General features: G+C 42.5%; 2 protein-coding genes across 3 annotated transcripts; both read left to right on the top strand.

Moving 5' to 3' along the window:
- The first annotated feature begins 7979 nt into the window (after positions 1-7979).
- Positions 7980-11212, top strand: LOC109475488. Its single transcript, XM_019776117.1, has 2 exons — positions 7980-9390; positions 10795-11212. Exons 1-2 carry the CDS (start codon positions 9288-9290, stop codon positions 11058-11060), a joined length of 369 nt encoding a protein of 122 aa, XP_019631676.1. The 5' UTR covers positions 7980-9287; the 3' UTR covers positions 11061-11212.
- A 4249-nt stretch (positions 11213-15461) lies between these two features.
- Positions 15462-20081, top strand: LOC109475546. Of its 2 annotated transcripts, XM_019776199.1 has the most exons (4): positions 15462-15622; positions 15887-16015; positions 18603-18923; positions 19328-20081. In XM_019776199.1, exons 2-4 carry the CDS (start codon positions 15906-15908, stop codon positions 19578-19580), a joined length of 684 nt encoding a protein of 227 aa, XP_019631758.1. In that variant the 5' UTR covers positions 15462-15622; positions 15887-15905; the 3' UTR covers positions 19581-20081. The 2 variants fall into 2 exon arrangements, with proteins under 2 accessions (XP_019631758.1, XP_019631759.1); XM_019776200.1 differs by lacking the exons at positions 15462-15622; positions 15887-16015 and adding an exon at positions 18109-18468.
- Positions 20082-20754: the final 673 nt, after the last annotated feature.

The raw sequence follows: 20754 nt of genomic DNA, 5'->3' as shown, positions 1-20754 counted from the left end.
GGTCTTGTGTCGTTGGTGTGTACTTGTCCCTCAAAGTAGGCCATATTTTGGACATGTACAGAAATTAGCATATACGGCTATGTTTAAAGCTCTAGAAAAAACAAAGTAGGATGTCATTTGAATTCAATCTTTGCGGGGAAGTACATATATTTATAGTGTATCAAATGAATACTTGTGGAGGTTGGGGTCTTGTGTCATTGGTGTGCACTTGTCCCTCAAAGTAGGCCATATTTTGGACATGTACAGAAATTGACATATTCGGCTATGTTTGAAGCTCTAGAAATAAGAAAGTAGAATGTCATTTGAATTCAATCTTTGCAGGAAAGTACATATATGTATTGTGTATCAGATGAATACTTGTGGAGGTTGGGGTCTTGTGTTGTTGGTGTGCACTTGTCTCTTAAAGTAGGTCATATTTAGGACATGTGCCGAAATTGACATATACATGTACGGCTATGTTTGAAGCTCTAGAAAGAACAAAGTTAGATGCCATTTGAATTCAATCTTTGCGGGGAAGTACATATATTTATAGTGTATCAAATGAATACTTGTGGAGGTTGGGGTCTTGTGTCGTTGGTGTGTACTTTTCCCTAAAAGTAGGCCATATTTTGGACATACATACAGAAATTAGCAAAAACGGTTATGTTTGAAGGTCTAGAAATGACGAAGTAGGATGTCATTTTAATTCAATCTTTTAAGAGGAGTACATATTATGTATTGTGTATCAAATAAGGGCTTGTGGAGGTTGGGGTCTTGACATTAACAGAAATAGGCATATACGACATGAACAAAAAAGGAAACCCTCAAAATCACCCATGTGATAGCCAACACTATAATAAACACATGGTAGAAGGATGGGTCTGAAAATAAATTCACTTTGGTATTTTCATCAGCTCAAAAACAGCCCAAAATCCAAATTTGGGGACAAGTGAGGAAAATGACCTACTTCGAGGTTACCCAAAGACTGAAATCTGCCTGTACATCAACTTCACACCTATTTCGTACAAGTAATGCATTGGTCTAATAATATCCTGAAGTATTTGTCGTTACGTTAAAGCAGTTGGCGGTGACCGCGTCCTAAACTTTGCCAATTTTCGTGTTGTAGAGACGCAAAAATCTGTCAAAATGGCCCCAAAACTTGAATGGGCTGTTGCTATGGCAACAGTGGGTTTTGAGCGGAAAGAAAGCTATTTCAAGGGATTGTGGGCGAAGTACTATCACTGTGCAAAATATGAGCAAAATCGTTTTTTGACCCCGCTCAATATTGCTTAATCAGACATTTGCTCTTAAAAATGGCCTACTTTTAGTGACAAGTATACAACAACGACACAAGACCTCCACAAACCCTTATTTGATACACAATACATATATGTACTCCTGTTAAAAGATTGAATTCAAATGACATCCTACTTCGTCATTTCTAGACCTTCAAACATAGCCGTATATGCTAATTTCTGTACATATCCAAAATATGGCCTACTTCTAGGGACAAGTGCACAACAACGACACAAGGCCCTAACCTCCACAAGTATTCATTTGATACACAATGCATATATGTACTTCCCTGCAAAGATTGAATTCAAATGACATCCTACTTTGTTATTTCTAGAGCTTCAAACATAGCCGTATATGCTAATTTCTGTACATATCCAAAATATGGCCTACTTTTAGGGACAAGTGCACAACAACGACACAAGGCCCCAACCTCCACAAGTATTCATTTGATACACTATAAATATATGTACTTCCCCGCAAAGATTGAATTCAAATAGCATCTAACTTTGTTCTTTCTAGAGCTTTAAACATAGCCGTATATGTCAATTTCTGTACATGTCCAAAATATGGCCTACTTTGAGGGACAAGTGCACACCAACGACACAAGACCCCAACCTCCACAAGTATTAATTTGATACACAATACATATATGTACTTCCCTGCAAAGATTGAATTCAAATGACATCCTACTTTGTTATTTCTAGAGCTTCAAACATAGCCGTAAATGTCAATTTCTGTACATGTCCAAAATATGGCCTACTTTGAGGGACAAGTGCACACCAACGACACAAGACCCCAACCTCCACAAGTATTCATTTGATACACAATACATATATGTACTGCCCTGCAAAGATTGAATTCAGATGACATCCTACTTTGTTATTTCTAGAGCTTCAAACATAGCCGTAAATGTCAATTTCTGTACATGTCCAAAATATAGCCTACTTTGAGGGACAAGTGCACACCAACGACACAAGGACCCAATCTCCACAAGTACTCAATCAATAGACAAGACCTAGTGTTACTTTGGGCAAAAGACTTCATCAGATTGCTTGCTTTCTTTTGTAGAAATAGTATCCTGAACATGGCTGAAAATCATATTTTCCCTCAAATTCAAAATTTGACCTACTTCTAAGGACAACCACGTGACAATCAAAGAAGTGCTCAAAGTTTGCAACCATGCATCTTATAGCACATATGTTTATGTATCTATGATTTAAATTTGAAGCAAAAAAATCACCATCTTTGGACTTACAGCACTTTGAAGTTGGGTATAAATAACGCTTTTTCATAAGCCTCAAACACTGTATTGTGTTAGGGTTGCCCAGGTCCTTTAAACGAACTTCTTCAAAATTTCAAAGCTGTTCTAGAATAGCGGATTAGTTGGTCTTTTATGCCCATATTTTGTTTTTCCATAATATTAAAGCACTTGCTCGTAATCGTGCCTTAAACTATGCCAAATTTCATGTTTTTCACATGTCTAAATCAGGGAAAATGGCCCCGAAACTTGTTTGGCCCGTTACCATGGCAACGATCGGTGCTGACCGGAAAGAAAGCTATTTTGAGGGGTTGTGGGCCAAGTACTATCACTGTGCAAAGTTTGAGCCAAATCGATTTTTTGACCCCTGCCACCATTGTTTGATCCTTACAGACATTCGCTCTTAACAGCCAAGAACACGTATGCAGTCTGGCTTCGACATAAACTAATGTTTAAATATGTAACCCTCAAAAGTCATAATCGTGGATTGTTATCTTGTCTGAAAAGGTTTTTGAAAATACTTATTGACATGAATTAATCCTACTTCCTACAATTCTACCCCATATATACCCCATCTTCACGTTTGTTAAAGGAAAGCCTTTCCAGGTCCTGGCCACAAATCATCATGTGACTGCCTTATGGTCCTGGATCATTCCCAAAAAGTGAGCGACCAAACTTGGAGTTGTGTAATACTTGGTTTCATAACAGGAATACGATGCACAATATAAAGATAAGATTTAAAGACAAAAAGATATACAAATCATGAAACTATGAAATTCGTTGAACGATCTGTCAAATGTTTGTTCGCTCAGTGGTCGCACCACCCAGTGAAACGGGGGAATAATTCGTGTGTTTCCTGCTAGTCAGCAGGAAACACACGAATTATTCCCCCGGTTGTACGCGGAGGTATATGGCATCACAGTAAAACTGCCGATTGCTTCCACACAAGATCCCCATGGTGAGTTCCGCCACATGCAGTGAGCAGACTTGCAATTATACCGCGTTTCCACGAAAACAGTTTGAACGGAAATCGTAAACGGTCGTCAGTAAGGAGGAAATACGTTTTGCTTTTTTTATCGGCATCACGTTGAAACGCACACTTCTCGGTAGTAGCTGCATTTAGCGCCCGTGTTTCCACGAACAAACATAGTAAGTCTGCAGATATGAACTATCTAATGCAAGAAAAGCCTCATGCATTTGATCTATGCTGTAAATAGTGCAGTGATGTGATCAAGGATCACACCACTTTGTCACTTCTAATCTTAGCTGACGTTAAATAAGAATCATTTTAGTACGTATTCGACAAGTCTTTTAACTGGTGCTTTATTTCACCTAATGCATTAATAAGGTGTGGGCGTCCGTGTTGGCAAAGATTTCTGTAACTTGAAAGACTACAAAAATACGCCAAACCACGGGCCTCGTTTGAAACACCTACATGGAGCTTAGTCTGATCCTACTGGTTTATGTCCACCAATAGTCACAACACATCAAACAATAGTCCAATCCTCGGACCATTCAATATTACTTTTGATCATAATCTGTTAACATACTCAGAAAATAAAGGTTATGAAAATAAGTTGTAACCGATTTATTTTCTAACCCTAATAATCAGCCCAGGGTCCTTCCAGTAACCATTTCCTTCAGAAATGGCGGTACCCAAATATGGTGATGGTCGGAGTGGCTAGTGCACCAATTTATACGTTGATAGTCCACACAGTACAGTGCCTCCCCCAGACTCCCCCGGCCGGTCCGACCGGGCAGTTTAATACTAGGAAAAAAATGATTTAAAAAAACACGAAAAAAGTTGAACAAAACGAATCAGGGGAACAGTTTGTGTAAATGGTTAATGAATGAAGACCTTTATTGCACAATTTTGCCACGCTAAGTACAGGTCACCGACAAAACAAGAGGAACGGACACGGTCAACAGATACAAAAGTAACTAACTATCATTATAATTTAATTTCAAGTGATGATAATTTATTTATTTGCATGTTCATGCCCATGGGGCTAAATGCATACATCAGAAAGTGATGTTACATGTACATCAATCTGAGTAACATGATACATAAGATACAAGAATAACAGAATAACAGAATGACGTAACGTCTTAACAACTACTAGTCAGAGAATAAACTAAACTAAGCCTTAAGGATTTCTTCTCTCTTTTTAAAGCAGGTACTTGAATTATATAATGAATTATATAATGAATTAGTTATTTTTATCGGTCGGCCGAGCACCGGCTTTGGAACTGCTTATGTAAATGCTTATGTAAAGTGTACTGTAGATGCTGGAGTTAATTAAGGGACATCTGGATGACTTGGACACAGACCGTGCATTGAAACGGAGTCTTGCTGATCATTGTTATAAAGCTGGCGTCAAAGAGCGAGAGGAAACTAGCTCGCCCAGCGAGTCTGCGAACTCAAAAGCCTATTTTCGGTCGGAACACCGTCGGGATCCTCTCGATCACCGCGCGATTTTTAGAGATTGTTCGTTGTCCACTTTTAACAGGGTAGAGTTAGTCATTTCTCTGACCGAATGTCACTGACAGTGTGACGCCAACCTAAAATGCATGATCCCTTCGTCAGATCCTATTAAATACCATGTATATTACCGGATAAAAGAAGAGTCAGAATGTACGTTTTACCGGGGAATCTCCCGTGGTTTACCGGAATGTTTACATTGTTCACCAGGTGAAGACGGCACCGGGAAGACCGTCTAATCCCCTCTGACCTTTCTGTCCCTTTCAACCTTTTTGGAACTAAGACAGCGAGGAAACATATGAGTTCTTTGGGCTTATATTAAATATCGGAACCAAAACCGGATAGAGCCATCTTCACGAGCAGCTGTAGGAAAGTGCACGTGCGCGTGCTGTGCCTATTGATTGCGCGGGTACTTCATACGCTCCGTGCTTAAATACGAGCTGAATATGGGGCATATAGAGATACGGGTGACGCTCTGGATACCTTGTCTATGCAACCGTGAATAGAAGCACGCAGTTTCTGAGCTTTCTCATTAGTATTTACCATACGAGGGGTGTTCAAAAAGTTCTCGGCCTCACCTAGAAAACGTCAGGGCAGTAAAATTTTTCTTGCACTATGTTTTTATATAGTCCTCTCTAACTGCAATGCACTTGGTCCAGTGATGTTCCAGCTTTATTTTCCCATTGTGGAAGAAGGTTGCATCTGGACCCCCCAGATTGGACTATACCGCATAGATGACGTCATCATTACCATCAAAACGTTGACCACGTAAGTGGAACTTGAGTTTAGGAAACAGGTAGAAGTCCGAGGGTGCTAGGTCAGGTGAATTGGAAGGGTGGGGTTAGACTGAAAACCCAAATTCGTTTGCTGCTGTCGCTGACCCCTGTGCTGTGTGGACAGGTGCATTGTCATCACGCCAGCTCAGTGCTTTCCTCTCCTTTTCTCTTTGATCGTTGTCCTCAACTGTCGCAATTCTGTTGAATAGTACTCCCCATTGATGCTTTAACCCCTTCGCATGTAGTCAATTATGATTACTTCCTTACTGTCCCAGAAAACAGAGGCAAAAACCCTGTCAACGGACGAAACTCGCTAAAACTTCTTGGGGGGCCGGGAAAAATTCTTCATCCATTGTTTGCTCTGCTGTTTTTATTCGGGGTGAAAGTGGTGAACCCTGCTATTCTTGGGTGACAAATGTATTGAGGAAATTGTATGGATTGGAATGAATTCGTTCCTTGAAATGTCCAGCCCGTTTAACTTCTGATGTTCAGAAAACATTCGAGGCACCCACCATGCAGACAGTTTTTTCATCCCCAGGATGTTCGACAAAACATTGTGAACTGAGTCATAACACAGTCCAAAGAACCTGCAACATGTTGGACAGTCTCACAGTTGTGATTCACTACCATGTGATGGATGGCCTCAACTGGATTGTCCCTGGTGCTGATTTGTGGCATCCTGACCTATGTTCATCTTTTGTGCTCTCCTTGCCACGCTTGTAGCTAGTAACCCACTTCTTTCTAGTTGAATAAGAAGGGGAGTCATCACCAAGTGTCTTGACCATGTCTTCATGAATGTCCTTAGGAGACATCCTTTTCTATCGATATCGATATCACAGCACATGTTTCTGTCGCGGCCATTTTGTGATTTTGCCCTCACCCGCCCCATTTTCAAGGGGCGTCACGTGCTAATTAATGAATATAAAAATTTGAATTTTTGTGGGCAGTGATGTAAGACGTCATAGCATACAGTTATACCAAAGAATAGGAGTTTGACCTTTATTTTCTAGGTGAGGCCGAGAACTTTTTGAACACCCCTCGTAGACCATAGACATTGTGGCTAAATCACGCTCCTAGCGGCCCGCCCCACTGATTGGAGCCCTGGCTGCAGAAGATAAGGGTAGACAATGGGTGTAACACAGGGTAGACAATGTAACAAGAGCGCGCCCCACAAGGTCGTTGCCCCCATGACCACTGCACAGTAGACCCGTTGTGGTTGTGTAGGAACACCCACTTCAAACACTTAACATAGATGCTCGGCAAGTATGTTTCCCGCAGATTTCAAAATCGAAGCCGTTCCGTTATCTCACTTATGGACGTATGGGTTCAGCTCATTTAAAAAAATCTATTCGTTTATTATTTTTACATTTCAATATTAGTCGTTTCAAACATTTCAAATGGTGTAGCCACGTCATCACCAGTTTGACTATTAAACATTTGGTGGAAAAACGCATGTGATTTCTTTGTGGCCCATGCTCGGTTGGTCTCAGAAGAAGAAAGCTCCTGATCATAAGTAGCAACACCGACTCGGATATATCGGAGAAGCTTACATCAGGGCAGGAAACGTCATTCGAAGTCCTGAAGTTTTGTAACAGCCGTGAAGTTGTGTAACTGGCGCATTTTATAGCTACGTCTTTGGTTCTAACAAGAAGTTGATTGCCCATCAACCACGCACTAACCAGCAACACCTAATGGTTATTTATCCGCGCTGCTTGCCGCCTGCGATCCTGATAGAGAAATAAATATTTCTCATAGACGACGTGTAACATCTCAACCTTTATCTGTTAACCTGACATATCGCTAAATCACGTGCACTTTTACATACAAGTCATGATAGCTGACTGTGACATGAGTCACTCTGCAAAACAACCTTCCAAATCACCCCGTGTCCGGTCTGTAACAGTGATTGTGCGCAGAACAATTATATCCTGGTCGTTGACGTCACCCTCATCACTCTTGTATTACCGGCAATTTCAGTCTGTTGTAATCTACAGGAAAACACGTACACCTGGGCATTATCACACTACTGTAGCTGATTACCACTCTGATTATATCGGTCTCTACAGAATGGAAACTTTTTGATGGCTCAGAGGATAGAAGAGGAGAGGAGAGGAGAGGAGAGGAGAGGAGAGGAGAGGAGAGTACCAGATCCTACAATAACGAGATCTTACAACGATGATTTCTTGAACATGCATTACTACAAATATTAAAGATAACATATATTAGATGATGAGAGCGTTACAACAAAAAACATAGCAATTTTGACAAGTACTGGATACAGATAAATAATGTAGATATCGGTGGCAAGTTTTATGTGTGGCAGAAGTTGTCTGACAATGGAGCTGATAGTAACCCATTCTAACGAAATACACAGTAATGCAAAGAATGCAATATGCACCTGTATTGGAAAACAACTGTCAAAGACTACTGGGTTTCCTTCATTTACACGCGATCAACTACAGTGAGAACATGTAGTTTGATACTCGACACCCGTGCGTGAAAAGCTGTCTGCTTAACTGAAGGATTCCCAGCTTAAAGCGTTACCTATCTCAAGATCTACGGACTCTGCGTGCCGTACTTAAGGTTCGCACGTCACAGAACTGTTGGTTTGAGAACCTTAAAATGCTTCTGTACGCCGAAAATGCTGCGATCAAAGCTTATAGCAGAACTGAGACAAGTGGGGATATTATATCCACAGAGAAAGCTCGGAGCTTGACGTCCAGACAAGCACAACAAAGAGTTCGGGGGTGACAGAAGCTTACGCTGGTATCGGTAAGTTCATTGCTATCATTAGCAAGCCTTTGGGTATCATTGAAAACTTCTCAGACGTAAGTTGAAAGGATCGGGAACGATTTTTCCGCTCTTTTCTCCAAACAAACGTATATGCAGTAAAGCGTTACGTTGATGGGTGCACCGAGGACTAAGGAAGAGCCATCTACACTAAACGTTGTAACATCTATACATAGACTGGAAATTCTCCCTTCACGCCCATTTTCTGTGCGCACGAGCTTAAGAGTTCATTGTCGAGCGGAAGGGAGTTTTTAAAGAATGGTTGGATGGAAAGAGTCATAAAGATTACAGATTATCGCGCACCATGTCGTAAAGATGAAGATACGACAATCTGTACAAGTAACGTTCTGTCTACAGCACGTCTAAAATAACATATTTAGCGAATCCAACAGTCAGATATTGCTGATATCAGGTCAGCACGTAAGGTGGAAACTAATAAATCTACCATTACCGATGACTTAACTGGGGAAAATAGAGCGGAAATTTGTGGAACAGGAAGCAGTCGTTGCCGCAAAGTACCCAATTGACGTGAGGTTGTTCTTAACGATGGGCTAAGATTAGCTGGAAGCGAACTTTTTGATCTTGTCAGTGGATAACCCCGGTGTTATCTCCGGTAGTTAGTGAGATTGACGGCGTGTCTGTGCAGATATAGGGAGACCGGCGGCTCGTGTGACGTCCCAACACCACAGGCTCCAGCCCAAACAACATGTCGGCGAACATCCGGGGGAAGACCATGGCGGTTCTACTCGTCATACTTGTGGCCGTGGCCTCCGAGTCACGGTTTGCCGACAGACTTCCTGGTTTTCCAGGTGAGCTATTCCCTCATGTCCTCTGTCTCCTGTCCGGAGCACGAAGGTCAGACTGTCAACATTACACAGGCTTTTACGACTCGTGTATGGTACGTTTTTGTAACACACATTCTAAGTACATAAATGTATATGCAAGAGTTAGTTGTACGTGTATATATCTAAATTAGTTGTAGATGTTGTACAAAAAACCGCACATATTTGTCATGTTTGAGTTTGGCTATCATTCAGCCTGGCACATTGATTTTTTGGACGTGCTGTGCAGCAAGGCATCTAACTGACAGCACCATCTACTAGTACATTCCCACCACACAGTGCTGTGGTCTCGTATCTTGTGTAAAACGATACTTTTCGATCTTTTATCGACCCTCCCATGCATCCCAATCTTGTGTTGTTTTGAGAAGAAAATGATAGTCGTGTACACTGCACTGCAGATCGTTTGTTGTTTCACACAGTACCTATGATGTCTTGTAAAAAGGTTTGGTCGCCACAGGAGTGCGCATTTGTTAGCGTCTATAACGGTCCAAGCCGCCGTAAGCTGCACATTCTATCGTTGGCTGTGCCGATGGTTTTATGCTGTTTCCTCAACTTGTCTTGAGTACATTTTCAAATGTCAAGGTTCAGTGTTAAATCATTGTTTAGAGCTGATAGTGTTCTCAACCCTCGTGGACGATTACCCGACAATCCTTGAGGAAAAAGACTTTCCTGTGACACACGATATACGTGTACTTATGATCACTTGTAGTGTGTTTTTTTAGTGTCACTGTAAGCTAACAGTTGTAGCACATTTCAAATGTAAGGTAAGAAGAATTTCCCTGCATCATCATGTGAGCATTTTTCTCGCAATGTCGACAGTGTGCTGATATAAGCTTTACCTACGTACATGTGGTCACTTACATGTGCCCACTCTCATACGATAGCATGGCAATTAGTAGTTTGCAATTGACCAATGAGAGAGTGGCTGCATGCCTGTCAAATATTTTCATTGTTTGCCTCTTTAAGTTTTGACAGGAATTGTCGCACTGTAGGGTTGTAGCAACTCCCGCTCCTTCTTTTGCAAGGGGTATATACATGTATATACATAAAATTGACGGATTGACTGGTATGTGGACATGTCGAGTGCCCGGAGACTCAAGGGTGGAGTACTGTTCTGCATACCACCTCCCATTGGTCAGAGATGCTGGTGGTTTAAAGTGATTAGAGATTGTAGGGTGAATACCACCTCCCATTGGTCAGACATGTCCGGCGGAAAATTTGTGATGCAATCACAACATTCCACAGGTGCTCAACATTCCACAACCTACCGAGCTTGATATACAGCTATGAGGAGTCACCTATAACTTGTAGCTGCGCATGAGGTATTTGTACCTACCGCTTCATGTACAGTTTTGCTTCCTTGTCCAACAGGTCTACAGCAGACACCAGGCCCCTACGGTCACAGGAAGCCCGGCACGACTCCACTGCGGTCCTGGATACACGAAAGTCGGTGGCGCCCCTGGAAGCCGGCCGGGGTCGTCCAGACCAGCGAAGGGTCTTCGGCAGGCTTCGGGCTGCTGCACGAGTGGTTCCGAATCGGCTCGAAGAGGTCCGGAGGCGCCTGGGTGGCGGACACGAACATGGACGATATTTCTCCGAATATGTTCAGCCTCCACGGAAAAAGAAATGTCTCCTAACACTTACGTGTGTTAGTCAAACCACCCCTTCCTATACCTCATGATTATCATCGGTATCAGACATGAACCGCAGGGGATTTTATCTAACTGAGTAAAGCTACGTGCCTGGAGCACACATTGCTCTAATATGGCGTTCATAGGATATAAAATGTTGGCCAAATATACTGGCTATTTAAAAAATAAAGTTTCCAGAAAAAAGGAAGCATGGGGGTCTTCGTGATTTCTATATCTATATTTTACGTCAGCAATTATACTGGATGTTGAGAATTATGAGACTTATGTAATTGCAAGACGACCTCCTTGCCTGTTTCAATTCGTCTCCAATATTTTTACATTTCCGAGAAAATAGCCACTTAACTTTGAACAGCAATGGTTGGTATTGACAGCATGAGAGAGAATGAAAGAGCACAGACGGCGTGGCATTGAACTGCCGTAACGTCACCCTTATTTGTATCATCCTACTTACACATGGTTTGTTCGTATTAGAGCACGTGCTTGTCTATCAAGAAACAGTTTACCAGCATGTGTTATTTTAGACTAGCCAAACAGGTTTGCCTAAACCTCCTCACATACTAAAGCTGCCTCATAGATCGACAGGTGACCAGTACAGACCTTGAAGATCTGACATCTGCAAAGAGAAAGGGGAGGTCTATGGGTCGCTTGTGACACTTGCTTTTTTGTTAAGTTTCTGGCTAATAATGCAAATACGCGGAGATCTGACTAAGCAGCTTATCGTGTTGAAAGTGTCTGATGCAGTGATAAATCAAAACGTCAGCTAAAGCACCAGACAGACGCTAATCCATCTGATTCTACCTGACAGCCGACTAGTAACGACAAAGGGTTGTGAGTCAAGTGTAGGACCGAAGGCCGCCAGTGAAACAACACGCACGCGTGCCAGACAAGGGCCCGTTATCCAAATGAAGGCCGGGCCGTTTTACACTTTCTACTCACGAGAAAAACAATATTTTAAACCCTTCACTACCGATAACAAACAGCGCAGCCCACGGATACATTTACCGTCTAGAGTTGGCACAAAACACGGTTGTTCCCCCGCCCCATCTCGTAACAAAGTGAGGATATTGCATCACGTCCTTCAACGGAAGACCTTGACATTCTAGGTAGTTAATGGCAGGCCTAATATGTTTATATTTTAATGTAAATTCGTACAGTGTCTTATTTTTTCACTCTTAATATCATTATACGTTTTCTTATATTAACTAGCTACATACAGATTTTACACCCTTGATCCAAAGTGTGGACATTCAAAGCAAGGGTAATACATTGTACACGATTTCGCTCCGTTAGATTTTAACCCGATGATCTCCCTATTGCCCAGTATCCCATGGTCAAACTGCTACGTCGGTGTGTGAATCTGAAGCAGTTCCATGGTATGTAACAGTTACGTGTACGAAAAACGTTTTACATCGAGACGTTATGTCCACAAGTCACTGTCAATAGTTTTCAATACACTGTCCGATTAATCAGGCAGCTACATAGCCCCCTATAGTATGATCTATAACCGGGCAGCACAAGAACACGAGTACAAATAAAAGTGATATGTATACCCCAGGCGTAGAGCCTAAAGAGGCTAGCTGCTACATGTACCGGTGTCCTGTCGCAAAGGATGCCGCGGAAACGTTAAGTTGAAAACATCTGCGTCTGGTCAACACTTCACGAACTGACTCAAGTGGCCAAACAACAACTGCCGAGTGTCCTTCAGCGGCACGGCGGGGGGCAGGGGGAGGGGCAGGTGTCCGTCAGGTGTGGGTGAGTCATGTACCTTCTTGGATAACGCGAGAGGGGGGGGGGGGAGAAAACAGGGCAAACTAGAAAGGCCAATATTTGCTTTGGAGCAAATACAGCGATGGCTTCACCACATTTTACGACATGGCAGGGAAAGAATGAGAAACACAAGGGAAAACAATGCTTTACATTGATATAACTATAATATGAAGTAACATACAACTAAGACTACAACAGTTGGCTAGCTATTCCCTACATTATTGGTTAGGATTTTTAATTGCATAATGCAAACTGTTGATTTTCAAAAAAAAAAACGTTCATGCCCCGCATTCCAATGCTGGAGCAGGAAAGCTTGAAATACCTACCAAAACACTTGAATACAGACATACTGTCAGTATGGAAATGGTCTGTGCAGGTGTTAATCAAGTTAAATCCCAACAGCCAATCAGCAAGAAATGCTCTGTGCAGGTGGAAATGGTCTGTGCAGGTGTTAATCAAGTTAAATCCCAACAGCCAATCAGCAAGAAGAAGAGAGGAAAGCTGCATGCCTATTGGTTGATGCCCTGCATTCCATTGTGATGACTCATGCCAAATGTGGTTAACACTGCCCACTGACACAGTAATACATTTGCTATAATACAGCCAAAAAACTCAAATAAAACCATTCTAAAAGCCTGTATCACAAAAATTTAAAAAACGCCTAAGGGTATTTGCCCACTGTACCTCCATACCAAATTTCAGATCCTTAGGCCCCAAAATGAAGAAGCTGAATCCATTTAAAGATATGGCAGGAGGAGAAGAAGAAGAAGAAGAAGGAGGAGAAACATCAGAAAAAGCAATATGGTTTCACCACACCTCTTCGTGGTGTGGTGAAGCCATAAATACAGGATACATAAAACACCGGCATGTGTGCCCATTTGCAAAACATCCCATCATGCTCGTACATGCGCAAGTTAAGATGTTTTGTTCTGGTGCTAGCTCGTTCAAGTTTTCGATATTGTACTGAAGATCACGGAAGCATTAAAGGACTAGTAGGAAAGTAATTTTCTGCAAAAATAGCTGGTATCTATAACAGATGGAACACGAGTGTATTGCCATATAATACATGTACCATACAAGGGAACCCAAAACTACAAAGTCGACAAAACGTTCTTAGAATCCTTCCAACAACGCCGACGCATTCTGGATTAACGTACCGGATGGACCATGATGACTCAGAAAAGAGTTCTTGTAACAACATTTTTCTTTGTTTTTTTCCGTCCTGTTTTCCTTGCTGACGGTGGTTATTTCTCGGACACTTCTGTCATGTCCTGCTTTCAAAACAGGAAGTCATCAGACCTTAATGTTGACATGATATTTGTATTGAAACTTTCCAGACAAATGCACGACACCTGTCAAATCTGTTGGCAGAAATACAGAGTGGTGTTGGGTATTGTTTGCAGTGACCTCTAGCTATCGCCCACATAAACACGTATTGGCTTTATCTGAATCTATGTATACACATCAGTTGTACATATACGTTATGGTACTAACTTCTGAATATCCAGATCTTATATCTTATATATTTTCCTGCGTACCCAGCCTCTCAAAATCCACGAATGCGGCCGCACAAGAAATTAACCAAGTGTCGAAAACTGATATGGCATCAGAAAAAGGACACATTATTCCCCCAAAGGCCTAACTCGTAAAGCTTGCTGAGAAGTCGAAGTGTTGTCATACTTTGTGTTATTCCGTCCGATATTTGCCGTGGTTTGACAGTTTTCAGTGTTCTCACACCGCGCACTGATCAGCACGCTCTGACATGGTAATACACGTCACGTGTTCCGGCTAGCGTCACCTCTCCAACAGATGTCCTGGTTATATGTAATCATAATGCGATAATGCAAAAATGTTTTTCTAGTGAAATGGTGGTGGGAATATAACAACCTCCCACCGAGACACAGTATATTGTAAATTTAAAATGGTAAGTTTGTCCAAGAATTCGGAGAATGTTGTGACGTAATTACGTGACGTAAACGTGATGATACAACTAAAGGTAAAAAGAACCACGTGGCAATATGACGTAAAATTGGAGGCCGAGGAAGCGTTTTTGTTATCAATCATTTTTTAATTCAGCAACAGCAGATCGACAGGTGACAAAGTGTTATGTTAAGAGTTACCACAGATGTAATTTCATTGCTTACTTGTACTGTTAGTTGATTCCACCCTATATATATACTATATATGATAAGTCTCGATGTCCGGCCGTTATCTTTGGTACCTCCCGGGGGAAGGGGTGATCAAGATAAGTTCCTACACGTGAAAAACTACGGGCTCGGCAGGTAAGAAAGCGTGCTCTCCTCGGTCCACACAAACAGGTATTGTTGAGTTTGTGTTGATGGTAAGTCCAAGGATACATCCCTCGTGACTGACAATATCAGTCAAAAACACACCTCACACAGATTAGCCAAACTTTTAGCACCACATGACGCAACCAGACCCAGTGTTATTTCTTGACTCATTGTGCGCCAAGTTATATCGATTGTCGTCTTTGACGTGGCCCGGTGTTTTCTTCCGTTGACGTTACGGTTGCCATGACGACGGGCTGGCTAGTTTGATGATGGATTACGGAGAGATTAAACAAGGCTCCGCCCCATTCAGATATTTCCGGTAAATTCATTGGAGCCGCTTTTAGCCACACACGATTGTGAGTTGATATTGTATAGCAACAGTTATCAGTTTTGTCAACACAACCTGCCTATAAATAACGGCCGCACGTCGGACAAGTTCAGATCTGAGTTCCGAGAGCAACAGAACGTCGGAGACAACGTACCTTGCTGGTAAGTATCCCGTCTGTGAAAAGTGTCACTACTAGTAAATTACTTCTAGAATGTGTTAAGATAAGTTGGAGTATTAAACCTGTGTTAAACCATGCGAAAAAAATTCTTTCATATCTCTATATACATGTAATTTTGATTTCTTTTCATTTTTGTATGATTTAAGGACGGTAGTACCGTACATGTACATGTGGTATTTTGCTCCGCGCTGATCCACCAAAACGTTAGGACCTGCCATCACCAATATTTTATGTCTCTGTTTTTCAGCAAACGAAAAGAGGAGAAAATGAAGACCATGACGAGTTGTGTGCTGAGTGTAGCTGTCCTTGCCAGCCTCGCCAATGTTGTACTTACTAAACCTGTGAACACTGGGGACGTCGGCGCCGCGATGTCCAGGTAAGACACACTTCCAGTCTTTTCTTGTCATCAGAAAGTCGATATAAAAGTCATTGGGACCTTAGCTTAGACCTACTCCTTTCGCAAAAGTAAGTGAATCCTGTGTAAATAAGTCTATCCTCATCTAGCGCGCATCATAATGGGAAGCACAATTACGGAAGCGGTGCTCTTCTGCACACGACTACACATTACTAGTATCTTCATCATCACGGTAGATTAGATCTAGCCAATTGCGCCATGCGACCACTGAGGGCATTCTACGGACAGTCGTGCCAAATTCAGTTGTCTTGCTGGGAAAAATTCTGTCTTAGATCCCGGTCAGTGGTTGGTTCTGTCACAGCCTGCTTGAAAATTCCGCGGCATCATAAGTCGTACAACGGTCTATGATGAATGTGACCTCGCCGTTAATCATAATCGTGACTCTTCCTGCACGACGGTCGGAATCGTGTCGTGGCGAGCCCAGCGGCAAGTCTATATTTAGAAAGAATACAAAGAGTTCCTTTTCAAATCGTATTCATGTATGGAAAACTGACTGACACAGTTTTAAAAAAAGAACGGAACAGTGCTTTCTTTTTTGTCTTTCTTTGAATTCAGCATGTGCGTAATTTCCTCATAGACGCATTTCTAAGAACACGACCACCGTGTTCCCCAGTCAAAAAAAGCTTGCTCTTGTTTGCCGAGTGCGTCACGGTACAAGAACATCAATACACAACTTGTAACAACGCGACTTTTACAAAAGCGCTGAGTTTGTATACGCGGTACGACGCTTACCTACTAGCATGCGGTCATGCAACTTGAGCAGAGGCCAGTTGTCGTTTGACTGACCATGTCTGGGACGATAAAAAAACGGTACGGTGTGCACAGATGAGCGCCATACATTCGTCAGAAAATTGGGAAAATAAAGACAAAAAGGACTCTATAAAAGTGATTACAAGGAAAACGATGAAAGGCTAACCCTATAGACGGAAAAAAGCCGGCTGATCGCCTCTTGTCCTGCCAGGTACGTGCACGTGATAAAACGGGCACGTCACTTTGCTCAACGGTTTTAAATGTGCGAGCTTTATTGGCATTCTCTCTGATGCCTAACTCATAACCAATGAAGGTAAAAATAAAACGTTACCGTAAATATGGATTGGCCTGTTTTTTTCTTTAATATTTTTACACAACCCGTTACAAAAGTCGTTAGATGATGTAAAACCGTTCCTTTCTCGGTTACATCATGTGTGACGTGTCCCGGATACTTTGATGACGTCTGCCATCCATACGGCAGATCAAGTTTTTACAAAAGTCTAGACCACTTCAGGAAACCGCATCCTTGGTGACTACCACACACGTGAGGAGGGAAATAAAGGCCACGGTGCCGGCTGCACGTGGGCAGTTCCCGCGCCATTACCCCTGCCGTCGTCACCAGCTTGTTGAAACACTCCAGGCATCACTGAGAACTCTCCACCCAATATAATCCGTCACCTCAAGAGCAGCAACACCAAACACCGGAAAATAAACAAGTCATGGCCCGGTGACGCCCAAACCAGTCTGCTCTTGACATTTTTCGCAATAGTTATTAATACAAAACTTTGACGTCATTAGAGTTCTCTCATATTCGTTTAGCAACACTTACTTAGTTACAGCATGTTCTGCGGCGATTTTCTACCTCATGGACTAGTCTGACCGCTCTAAAGAACTCTCGACAATCGGTACAATTCTAGATCTAATGTGTCGCTTGATTTTTATAAAGGACTTGTGAATACATATGAGTGAATACTCCCAGGCTTCTAGGAAGTTCCACGGAAGAAGTATTCACATTTCTGTTATAAAACGTACTTGTTGTAGTGTGCAAATTAGAGTTGTTTTCCGGAGATAAAACATATGATGTGGTGCAATTAAGTACAGAAGATATTTGCTCACTGTGGTGTAATAGGATGATCCTAGATACGTTACATAAACACATTACAAAAACAAGTGACGTAATACATTTCAAGGATGTTGCAATATCACAAAGTGGTGACGTAACAATCCAATGGCTTTCAGCATCTTGAAATCGACTGTTGCTGCCATGAAAGTATGAAAATTAATCGTTTCTAGATCTCCGCGTGTACATTATATTATTCTATGTGTTCAAATGCCAGAGAGAAGAAAAGGTATTGTTTTCGCTCGTTGTATATATCTTGCAAATTCGTTAAAATCGCAAGATCACTTGATCGTACATTTGAAAGTAATTCACCAAAAGCAATGACAAAACGGCTCGTGACTAATGCACGGCTAACCCGGATCTCTGCACCCAGTCCCAAATTCTTGGCACACCACCGGTCCAGGATCAGAAGAACCCTTAAGTGATATTGTTGACTCTAAGGCCACCCCTTACACGAAGCACCAACGCTAGTGTGACTTGGGGCAAAACACATGTTGACAGACATGATAGGAACCTCGAGTTCTTGCCTGCACCTTTGTTACACGTAGCTATATTTTTTTCTCGATAAGTGTACTGGGTTCTTTTACGTGCGCATACTAGTATGATTTTAGTTTAATATTTCATAGTTTTTTTTTGGCGGCTAAGCCCAGAGTAAAATCTATATTCTGTCGTCTCCAGGCTCCAGGCGTGGAACGGGTTCGTGTCCCAGCTGGAGATGCTCCAGACGGCCATCCCGGAGCGGCTCTACTCCAAACTCGTGGCCGACCTGCTGCAGGCCCTGGCCCGGGCGGACACCGACGCGCTGCAGAACCTCCTCCAGGCCACCAGCACGGACTCGGCTACCGGCGGCATCGAGGGGCAGGGCCGCCGGGGAGGAGTCGACCTTCTGGCCGCCCTGGACAACTTCCTGCAGACCAAGAGATCAGCCCACCGACGCAAACACCACACACTGCCGACTGCAGATGAAGAGACCGCTGAAGTTGTCGGCATGTATGAAGGGTCAGTAGCCTTGTGCCTGACCGTATGTCAGAAGATGTCAATGAACTATCTAAGAACTGTCCAAGAAAGCAGCTTTATTTCACAATGTAGCTAGTAGTGTGTTTTATCTACATAATTCTATGTTGAAAAAAATGGTATCTTTCTAATGAGTTATCTCGAGTTATCCGGGTACGGGAGTATGTTCTGGGTGGTTGAACTGTGGGTCTGGGTATCTGTCCGGTCAGAGTAGGTTTAAAGCATTCAAGCAAGTAAGATGGGACATTGAGAGCGTGGACGTGGGGGAAGTCAGGAAACCGAGAACTGCATACTTCCCGGACGTCTGAAATCTCCCATTTCTTGTTTTTCTTTCTTCAACACCAGGTGTCATTTTTATACTTAAATGCACTTCTCTGTCTTAATACCAGGTTGAGGTCAGGAAGTGATGAGGACAGGATCCAGTCAGAGGCAGAGAGGGAGCAGGGTGGAGCGAATCCCCACGGCAGGACGAAGCGGATGGTGGAGGTGTTGTTATCCGGGGACCGGGAGAGAGAAGCAGCCCGGCAGGAGGAGACGGAGGTGGAGCGGATGATCCGGCGGCTGGTGGCGGAGGCGAGCGGCATGATCCTCTACACCCTCATGAGCGACTCCCTGGCCGAGCTCCAGCCGGGACAGTCCTAGATGATGGACAGAAAAACCCCAAACCGAACTTGAACACTCGGTACCGACCGTTGCACCATGATGGGATTACTCCAGAGCGTGGCTATGTCTGCAGTTATTGATTGACGGATTCATCGTGTCCAATCAGAAGTCATGTTTTTGATGACATTAATTTATTTCTAGGACGACGAAGAGTTGACTTGTCAGATTCTTCTATTGCATGTTTTTTGTGCCATCCTTATTGTTTTACATGTGCCTTATTTATTTGAGTTGTCACGGCAACACGTTTAACATTTTTGTTTGAAATATTTCTAAACGTTTTATTTACAAGCATCTTATTTATTTTGATTTGTAGTCATGTAAAATATGACTGTCTCAGCTATTCCTGAGGGTTAAATCTGTTAGTTTCATTAATAAATACATCTTGAAATGTCAAATCAGTAGAGCCAATAAGAGTGCAGATGTCAGCCTGTAGGAAATCAATTTTGGACATAATGTCAATGCAATAAACAATGGAAGTATGATGGTGTGTTTTGTGCTTTAATAGTATAAGTGTCCTCTAGATACGCAGCTGATTGTGAATTATTCATTTTTCCATGAGGGAATGAAATAACACCAGGAGGGGCGCATAATCAGACTGTTATACAAACACATGCTGTTGAGGACGTGGTGGGGCCAAGGACTTACATAATGATCACTGGGAGGTCCACAGTATGCAATATGACAACTGAAAATGTAAGGAGCTAAAAACCATGCCTAGGTCTCTAGATCTTTTCTAAGCTACAGAATCCACATTTGAAACATAGGATAACAAGGATAAGTTACTGGTGTGTGGTTTGTAGTGGTCTGTGCACTTTGCTACTGGCCACATCTGGGGGCCGGGATTCGCATCAAGGTCTGGAAAAGAGTCCCATCGTCCTTTTGGATGAGGACGTAAAGCTGGTGGCCCCATCTATGGAGGAGCTTTGGCCACCAAACCTTGTTAAAGAACCCAACACACTTATCAAGAAGAGTAGGTGTGACCAAAACATGCCAAACCTATTTTCTACATGGTGCAGGAAGAAACTTAGTGCTGGCTATACTTGTCTAACCTACCCAAGCCAATTTTCTATCAAAATTCTGACTCCAAACTTAATAATTAGCATACTAGTAACTCATCAAAACTCACAAAAGTATAATTCCAGAAAGGTTCCTG

Source organism: Branchiostoma belcheri, unplaced genomic scaffold, assembly GCF_001625305.1.
Source record: "Branchiostoma belcheri isolate BF01 breed outbred unplaced genomic scaffold, Haploidv18h27 scaffold34, whole genome shotgun sequence".
Classification (NCBI taxonomy): Eukaryota; Metazoa; Chordata; class Leptocardii; order Amphioxiformes; family Branchiostomatidae; genus Branchiostoma; species Branchiostoma belcheri.
This window is presented reverse-complemented; position numbering and strand designations above follow the sequence as displayed.

Excerpts from the sequence above, each read along its gene's own strand:
- LOC109475488 (XM_019776117.1), top strand. The coding sequence starts at position 9,288 with ATGTCGGCGAACATCCGGGGGAAGACCATGGCGGTTCTACTCGTCATA. Across the intron at positions 9,391-10,794 it reads CAGACTTCCTGGTTTTCCAG|GTCTACAGCAGACACCAGGC; the intron begins GTGAGCTATTCC and ends CTTGTCCAACAG.
- LOC109475546 (XM_019776199.1), top strand. The coding sequence starts at position 15,906 with ATGAAGACCATGACGAGTTGTGTGCTGAGTGTAGCTGTCCTTGCCAGC. Across the intron at positions 16,016-18,602 it reads GTCGGCGCCGCGATGTCCAG|GCTCCAGGCGTGGAACGGGT; the intron begins GTAAGACACACT and ends TGTCGTCTCCAG. Across the intron at positions 18,924-19,327 it reads GTTGTCGGCATGTATGAAGG|GTTGAGGTCAGGAAGTGATG; the intron begins GTCAGTAGCCTT and ends TCTTAATACCAG.